The 8162-nt window shown below is 50.6% G+C and overlaps 2 protein-coding genes across 2 annotated transcripts; one reads left to right on the top strand and one right to left on the bottom strand.

The window, feature by feature from the left end:
* Positions 1-446: 446 nt before the first annotated feature.
* W97_00812 (uncharacterized protein) lies at positions 447-4533 on the bottom strand (the record flags this gene model as incomplete). Its single annotated transcript, XM_007778724.1, has 4 exons — positions 447-1783; positions 1946-2653; positions 2709-4410; positions 4468-4533. 4 exons carry the CDS (start codon positions 4531-4533, stop codon positions 447-449), a joined length of 3813 nt encoding a protein of 1270 aa, XP_007776914.1.
* A 1078-nt stretch (positions 4534-5611) lies between these two features.
* W97_00811 (uncharacterized protein) lies at positions 5612-7828 on the top strand (the record flags this gene model as incomplete). The annotated part of the gene is made up of 7 exons (XM_007778723.1): positions 5612-5736; positions 5795-5851; positions 5899-6108; positions 6161-7121; positions 7174-7262; positions 7322-7535; positions 7598-7828. The coding sequence occupies 7 exons, from the start codon at positions 5612-5614 to the stop codon at positions 7826-7828; spliced, it is 1887 nt and encodes a 628-aa protein (XP_007776913.1).
* Positions 7829-8162: the final 334 nt, after the last annotated feature.

The following is an 8162-nucleotide window of genomic DNA, read 5'->3' as shown; positions in this document are numbered from 1 at the left end:
AGTATTCTCTATTATTTCTATTATCTACTAGTATTAAGAATAGTATAAATAATAGTAATATTTTAGTAACTCTACTCTAGTTTAGATAAATCTTATACTAAGCGCTAGTTTATAATAATATTATACTCTTTTTTATAGAGAGGTGAAAGTTAAGCGAGAAAGGGAACTCTAAGAATTTTTTCGTAATTTGTATTTTTTCTTACTTACTAAGTAATTTAAAACCGCTCTAAGCCGCTCGCGAGCCGCTCGCGAGACGCTCTAAGTATCCTAGATAGTTTAGACGTTTTTAACTGAAACTCATTTAGAAAGATTTCCTAATGTAACTATAACGTGACCCCGAAACAACCTTCCTCTGAATCGACGAACTTCAAACCGTGATACTATCAAACTTATTATTCACGCTTTCCTAGTTTCTCATAGTCCATGCCTACTTTATGCTACGGAGCTTATATCGCCCTTCCCGCAGCTTTGATCTTCAGCTCTTTCAGAGTAATAGGGAAGCCGCTGATGGAGCGCCGCATGTCTTGTGCTTGGTCTTTGAATGCGACTGCAATCACCTGCTCAGTATCATTGGGGTCAAACGTGGATATCATGAAGTCGACTGCGAACCATTTTTTCTGCGTTCTGACACCGTTACGCTGCTCGGATGTGAACGGTATCTCCTTCCAGTCTAGTCGGTTCAAGCCTTCATTGCCGTGGCGAGGATTTTCCGCGTGGTAGAAGCCTCGAACTTTGTTGACGAGTGCTTTGAGCCCAGGACTGTTGAAGGGCAAGCGGCACCTAATGGAGCCGAAAAACGTATGTTGCGACGGCGACAAGGCTTTCTTAGCGGATCTGGCGGCAGCAGGATCTTCATCCGGCTCGACGAAGAACAGATTCGCAACCAGGATCTCAGCCAGGTTCGCAATCTGCGATGCTAAGTCTGGCAGTTTCCCGCAGTCACTGCGCATTTGATCTGAGACCATGGCGTCAAGGTCTTTCATTTTCCGGTAATCGTCCAGATTGACGTACTCTCCCATGATCTTCGCATTCAGGCGATGGCTGTTTCGTCGAACTCGTGCTGGTATGCCAGGGTTGTCGTGGAACTCTCGCCAGAGGCGCTCGCTGTTAAGATTGTTGTGAAAGGTGGTGCAGATAGCATCAAATCCGCCAATTCGCAGAGGTGTTGGAATTTTGACCTCCCTGTCCTGCAGACCGGTACCTACGGACAACAGAAAATCAAGGGTTGGGGTCTTAGCATGTTCGATTGCCCATATCCTGTTCACCTCTTCGAGCGCATACATGCCCGGGAAGTTAGAATGCAGGGCACCGTCAATGTAGTCCTTCTGCGTCTCTGGCTTGGAGTACGCCCGGAAATAGAAGGGGGCCGCTGCGGTAGCCAGTCCAGCTTCCCAAACGTTCATCTCTTTAGTGTCCTCGTCCTCACGTTCGAAGTCGTCCGCTTCATCAAGTGACGGTCTGTTGTAATTCGATATAAGACAACGATTGGCAGCCTTGTCTTTGGTTGACGTGACGGCTACACGAGCTGAACGGCTACTGTGAGAGAAAAGTCTGGTGTTCTCACCGAAAAGTCTCTTCAGACTATTCCGGAGAGGAGTCCTTCGATAGATGCTCTCCGTGATGTGCAATATCATCAGGAACCTTGCTGTTAGCTTAAAGGGGTCGACTTTGCCAAAACCGCCTCGTTGCGTTTCGAATGTCGCCTTAGCCAGTTCGAGAAATTCTGTTTTCATCTTTGCGATAGGTATGTTCGTCTCTGTCAGACCCAGTGCAATGATACCTCCTGAGGCCAATGGGTTAGCTAGATTGCATAGGCATATTACGGCAATCGCTGCGTCCTCAGATGGAAGAAGTTTGTTCTGCCGGGACAACTAGCGGCAGCGTAGGGCTTCATCGATGTAGGGGTACAAGGCGTTGGGTGTGAGTGCAAGAAAACATTACTCACCAGTACTAGTACCCACGACAAGATCAAAAAAGTCTCGAAGCGGGACGTCAAGGCCGATGCGAGAATGGAGCTTTTCCAGCAGCGCAATCTCGATAATGCCCCGGATGCCCCCACCGTCTAACGTAAGTACTCGGACACCGGCGCACCTAGGTTTCAAACGCACGAGTTTCCCGTGTTCAGGCCAATACCGGGAACAAAGGACGCACCGATCCATGATCCAAGCACTTTCAAAGGCTCTAGATGGCCTTCCGAGTTCTTGTACGCATCGAACGCAGTACGCGTGTCCGCAAGCGAGAACATGGTCGGGTACCGCTTGCAAGCAAGTTAAACAGGTCTTGTTACTCCGGAAAACTTTCCACACATCGGCATATTCTTGCAACACCTCTTGCCGCTGTTGACTTGACTGGTCGCGGGTTGGAAGTTCGGGGCTTGAGCGTGCGAATGTGCAGATGTGTCGGTATTGTTTGATGAACTGGTCTTGAATGCTGTCCAGTATATCGCGTTCAACAAGACCAGAAACTTGAAACAACCCCGCTTGTCTGGTGCCATGTTCATCGCAATGTTGATCGTGAGTGAGACGTCGCACAATGCAGGCCGATCCGCGAGGAAACGTAAACGCGCATTGCTCGTGCACGTCCGCGAACTTCTTGAGCGCAGTTTGAATACAATCCTTCATATCGCGATAATAGATATCAACTGGCTCAACCACTAGCACGCTATAAGCCCTTTTCTGGGTAATAAGAAAACAAAGTTTGGCACATACCTTGTCTGAAGTGTCGGAGGGCCCATGTGACAAGGCAAAGAGAAATCACCCGAGACTGCATTCCTGGTTCGATGCTGGACAGCTGTTGCAAATGGCGTAGGAAGTTTGCGATGTGATCGGAAATTGAGACCGGGCTTGGATTATCATTTCGAGCAGCTGTGTAGAAGTCGAACGGGTCATCGGATGTCCGAAAATGTTCAAAGGCTCGGTTGAGGATGTGGGAGAGCGCTGGGACGTTATATTGGGTCCAAGACTTTTGTCTTATCTCTTGTGCTCCTTGGGAAGCCCGTTCGATCTGCGATCGGAGCTGTCGGTATTGCTCAAAGGCCTCCGAGGTAGGCGCTCGAGCCTTATCGGGGATGTAGCATACTTTGACTTCGTGGAAGAATATCTTAAGCAACTCATCGTTCGCCTTGATCTTATGGGCCTCCCGAGCATGTCCTAAGTTGTACTTGCTTAAGAACTCTCGAAGCAGAGGTGAATCCTGCCAAAGGGGCTCCAAGTTGTCGAAGAGGGCGCTCTTTAAGGTCTGTTCGTTGTAGAGCTTCGCTGCGTGGAACCCTGGCATATTGCGCACGATGATGAGAGTTTTCTGAGCGACGTGGTTGACGGACTGATATAGAGCTGACACCGCCCATTCCAACACTCTTTGCATCTCCGTATGAAAAGTTGTATCGTTTTTCGTAACAAAGACTAGCACGCCACTGATTGCACACAAGAACCTAGCGTAAAACAGGTCGGCACCATCCTTGCCACACTCGGAGTAGCTTCTTGCTTGGATTGGCAGATCGGATATCATGTTCGTGATTTGACTATACCGGTTCGTAACGGTATAGCCATCGTGCGTCTGAATGCGTCCTGGATGTGAACCGCGATCGTACGGCCTTCGAGGGGCTGCTGGGCTTGGTTTGGCGCGTTTGACCCATCCGCCGCGGAACCCTTCGCAATCTGCAAACAAAATGGGCATTGAACGGTTGGCAGCACTACGACTCTGAGAATCGAAGTCTGCTGGCCTAGCTGTCACATCCTTGTAGAGGTGTACACCCAAACTTGTAGGATCTGTCAAGTGAGACAAATTCGCTGATCTCGTGACTGGACCATGTACTTGAGCTGCGAGTACTTCCTTCAAGAGCACAACCCTCTGATCCTCGGTGAGTTTGGTGTTTGATGCTAAGAGGCCCTTGGCATTCACGTGCCCCATCAGAAGCATGGCCCGGAGAAGGGTAGATTTTCCGACGCAGGTCTCTCCGATGAATGACACAAAGCTAGGATACTGGTTCGAGGCCCATCTGTTATCCGAGATGCCAGGATTGCACAGTTGTTGGAATCGATCAGAAACATAGAGCCGCAGGACGCCTGTTTCCGATGCGTCAGGCCGAATGGTGAACCATTGTGCGATGCGGTCGTCTTCATGCAATGCTTCTTGTGTGGGCGCATCCTTTTCGGAGTACGTCACAGCATTGACGTATAGCTGGGGAAGAGGATCTACAACTTGATGGAGTTCTCGAACGGATGCATGACCCGGAAGGTGCGTATCCCAACAAGATGCATGGTTGGAACAATTCGCGGTATGGCACTGGGGATCTGAGCAGAACCTAATGCAGAAGAAGTCTTCGGGCCGTCCGCAGTATGTACAATTGCGGAGCTCTTCGTACTCGACGACGGTTTTGCAGATGAGGCAGCATCTTGGTACTAGAACTCCCTGTAACCAGAATAGTTAGCGCCCAATCGGTTCTTCGTAAGGATTTTGTGTATATACCGGCTCTCCCGCGGCTGATGTTCTCGGTATCGCGGGGGCACTCGCGGGAAGCCCAGAAGCGAACATGACTACACACCAGCACCTTATGGAGTCAAAGCGGCAACGGGTCGGCGAATGAAAAGGCGCTGGGCAAACTAGGTGTGGCGATAACGAAGCAGCAACCAATGCAACCAACTTGTGGACCACTGTAACGTCCGCAGATGGATCAAGAGTAAATCGAGCCACCTTATAACATGAAAGAGTCGGTTAAAACAAAGAGCAGCAGGAAAGAAGTGGCGAGGAAATATCTGAGCCTTTTACTTGCGAAACAGCTAATGCTCTTGAAATATCCGTACGTCGGGACGGGTGTATGTGCATCACCTGTACTAAGCTCATGGGGAAAGTGATAGCCAGCGGTTCTTGATTGCCAACTCAGCAGGCTGAGAATCTATTCTCAGGCTATCAGCTATTCACGTTAGGTCCAATTATCGACTAGAATCAAACTTCACTGCTTGCTCAGCCTCGCGCCTTGCGCTGGCTTATGCAAGCCTTCACCAGCATTTCCGTTGTTGTCAACGAATGGTAACGTGATTCACCACCGGCCCGGACATGCCACCAGCCCGGACACCATTGGTGAATCACGTTACGTGCGTCTCAGCGTGATAGGACCCTAGGACCCTGGCAGCCCCTAGCGCCCACTTCGCCCGTCCCGCACTACGGAGTCAGGTACTCTGCGGCTGACAAGAGCGCCTACGACAGCGCGAGTGCATTCTCGTCGTTCGATTCCGCTTTCGGCCCACACTGTTGCCGCCGTGTTTGCCTTTGGCGCATTTCGCGTTCTCAGGTTGGTTGGAAAAGGTCTGCCTTGCTGTAGCCTGAAGAGAAGGCAACTTGGAACTGGCTAGCTCTGCCCGTCAGCAACACCCAAGAGCATGGCTTCCTGCTCGTTATCGAAATTACTCCCCTCAGCCTTGAGGAGGCCTGGAGTGCGGACGTGGCTGAGCAAACTCTCGTGCTACGAACCTGGTTCCGAGCGATGCGAAGTCTTTGGACCCAGCCGGTTGCAGGCCATAAGGGGCCTGCAACTTAATGACCGTTCCTCGAGTCTCCTACTCGCTCATACGAAGTTTGAGATATCCGACTTTCAATTGCTTTCATTGCCAGCATGCCAGCAGCTACAGAACGCCGTTACTTGCGCCCCAACCGTCGTCGAGAGACGTCTCCAGCCAACTCCCCTGTCGGCAGCCTGGCTGGCTCGGACGATTCTGATGACTACGGTACGGAGTTGAGGTGTGTACACCCGAAGCACTGAGTGCTTCTATCCACGCTTCTGACATTATGAGAACAGGAAGGACCTCAAAGAGCGCCATGTGAATATGATGGCTTTTTCGGCTTGTGTTGGAGTGTAAGTATCGAAAGCAATATGATAGCACAACTACTGATAGCTTACAGCGGTCTTTTTCTGCAAGCTGGGAAAGTGATTTATTTGACTGGACCTGGACTCGCTGTCTTTGCATACCTGATCATGGGTACTGTAATGTGGTCCGCAAACGCATCGCTGGGCGAGATGACCGCCCTCTTCCCGGTAAAAGGCCCAATCTACGAGTTTCCTCGACGATTTCTCGATGAAGCTGTAGGCTACGCGACCGGATGGATGACATGGTAAGTTGGCCATCTACTTGTCGTCGCAATCGGAACAGACTGACCCTTCCAGGTTCTCGTGGGTTGTCATCATCGCCGCTGAGCTGCTCGCTATCACGCAGATCCTCTACTTCAAGTTCGATAAAGCGTACCTTGACGATGTCGGATATCCCTACGAAAGCCTTGAATGGCCAGTGGGGCTGAAAACGAACCCCGGAGTCTGGGTTCTTGTCTTCCTGGTCGTTATTGGTCTCATCAATCTTCTGCCGGTGCGACAATACGGAGAGCTGGAATACTTTTTTGGCTGCCTTAAGATGTTCTTCCTCATAGGACTGATTATGTTCAACATCATAATCAACGCCCAAAAGCGATTCCACGAAAGCAGATTCTGGACGTACCAAGACCCGTATGGCTTTAAATCGCGGAACATCACCCTCCGCCCCCCGGCAGCCCCAGGTGCCCAAGCGAACGTTAAGACGGGAGACTTTGGGGTCTTTTTAGGCATGTGGAGCGCCATGACCACTGTCATCTTCTCGATGATCGGCTTCGAAACGGTCGCGGTTACCGCAGCGGAAAACAAAGACTTGGAAAAGGACGAGACGCTGAAACTTGCAACGCGAAAGCTTTCTCTCCGCGTTATCCTTCTCTACACGCTGTGCGCGTTTACCGTAGGCTTGAATGTGCCGTACACGGATCCCCAACTTGGCGACCTCGTAAACTTTTCTGTTAAAGGAGGCTACACTTCCGCATTTGTCATTGCCGCTGTTAGGAACCACATGCGCTTCTGGCCGCAGTTCATCAACGGGTTTTACGTCTTTAGCGCTACCACTGCAGGCATCAACGCCTTGTACATTGCGTCTCGGACACTCCACGCACTGGCCAGCACGCCGGATGTTTGGCCGCAGTATGGACCTGTAGAAAGCTTGAGATCCCGCCTGGAAAGGACATGGAAGGGTGTGCCATACATATCGGTGTTCATTAGCTGGCTCTTTGGCTTTATTGCGTTCCTCTCCACCAAGCCCTCTCCCGCTCAAGTAAGACTGCCAGATCTCAGCTCAAGCCCTCTCCTACTAATGACTATAACAGAATTTGGGCCGTATCGTAGTCAACTCAGTCGTCTCAATGCTCATCGTCTACGCGGTTATCTGCGCGTCGTATCTCCAGTTCTACCGATGGTAAGGCGAAGTCCGATCCATGATTTCTCCACCTCTTGCTGATTGCGCATCATTCGCAGTATCAAAGCCGCCGCCAGAGCAGACTTCGACATGACTCTGGAAAACCCGCAAGCCTATGATCGCAACCGATCTCTCTACCCCTACAAGTCGCACGGACAGTGGGCTCGAGCGATGTACGGGCTCGTGGCCAGTGCCCTGTTGGCACTGTTCAACGGCTGGCAAACCTTCGTGCGGCCCATGGATCACCGCGACTTTATCGCGTCTTACATCAGCGTAAGTTTCGTCAAGGCCCGCTTCAAGCTCAAGCCCAGGACCTGTAAGCTAATGCGACACAGCTACTGGTTTTTTCCATCCTGTTCTTCGCGTATCGAATCAAGCAACAAGGCATCAATATCTTCAGCTGGAAGAGGAGGGCATTGGAGCTGCGAAACTTGAATCCCATCGAGGTGGAAGCCGAAAACGCAAGACGGCGGCGCGGCACCCTCAAGCTTCCGGACCGAAACCGGACTTTCACAACAGCTAATCTTGTCGCAATAGTGCAATGGACTTGGGTGTGGGTCAAATAGCTGTCGGTTACGCTCGGATGTTTTGGCTTTCGCTTTCAGTTTCTGAGCTGCAAGCAAATTGAGAGTGTATCAGCTACTTGTATTCGTAGATGTGTTCGAATATCGGATCTACTGCCGCTTCTACCCAGTCCTCACGCCAGTTTCTCTTTCTCTTTGAATGCCAGCAGAGTAAAGAGCCGCAAAATGATTGCTCGTAAGCCAAGAACCTAATGCTGCTCCCACTTCCGCTTCCGAAGACACCCCATGTTACTAACAACCTTGCTCCTGTCGGTACGAGACAAGTAGAGATAAGAGAACAACACGTCGTTAGGATAGAGAGATGAAGACCAGAAGG

Source organism: Coniosporium apollinis (genome assembly GCF_000281105.1).
Source record: "Coniosporium apollinis CBS 100218 chromosome Unknown supercont1.3, whole genome shotgun sequence".
In the NCBI taxonomy this organism is placed as follows: Eukaryota; Fungi; Ascomycota; class Dothideomycetes; genus Coniosporium; species Coniosporium apollinis.
The sequence above is the reverse complement of the archived record's forward strand: the minus strand, read 5'-3'. Positions and strand labels throughout refer to the sequence as shown.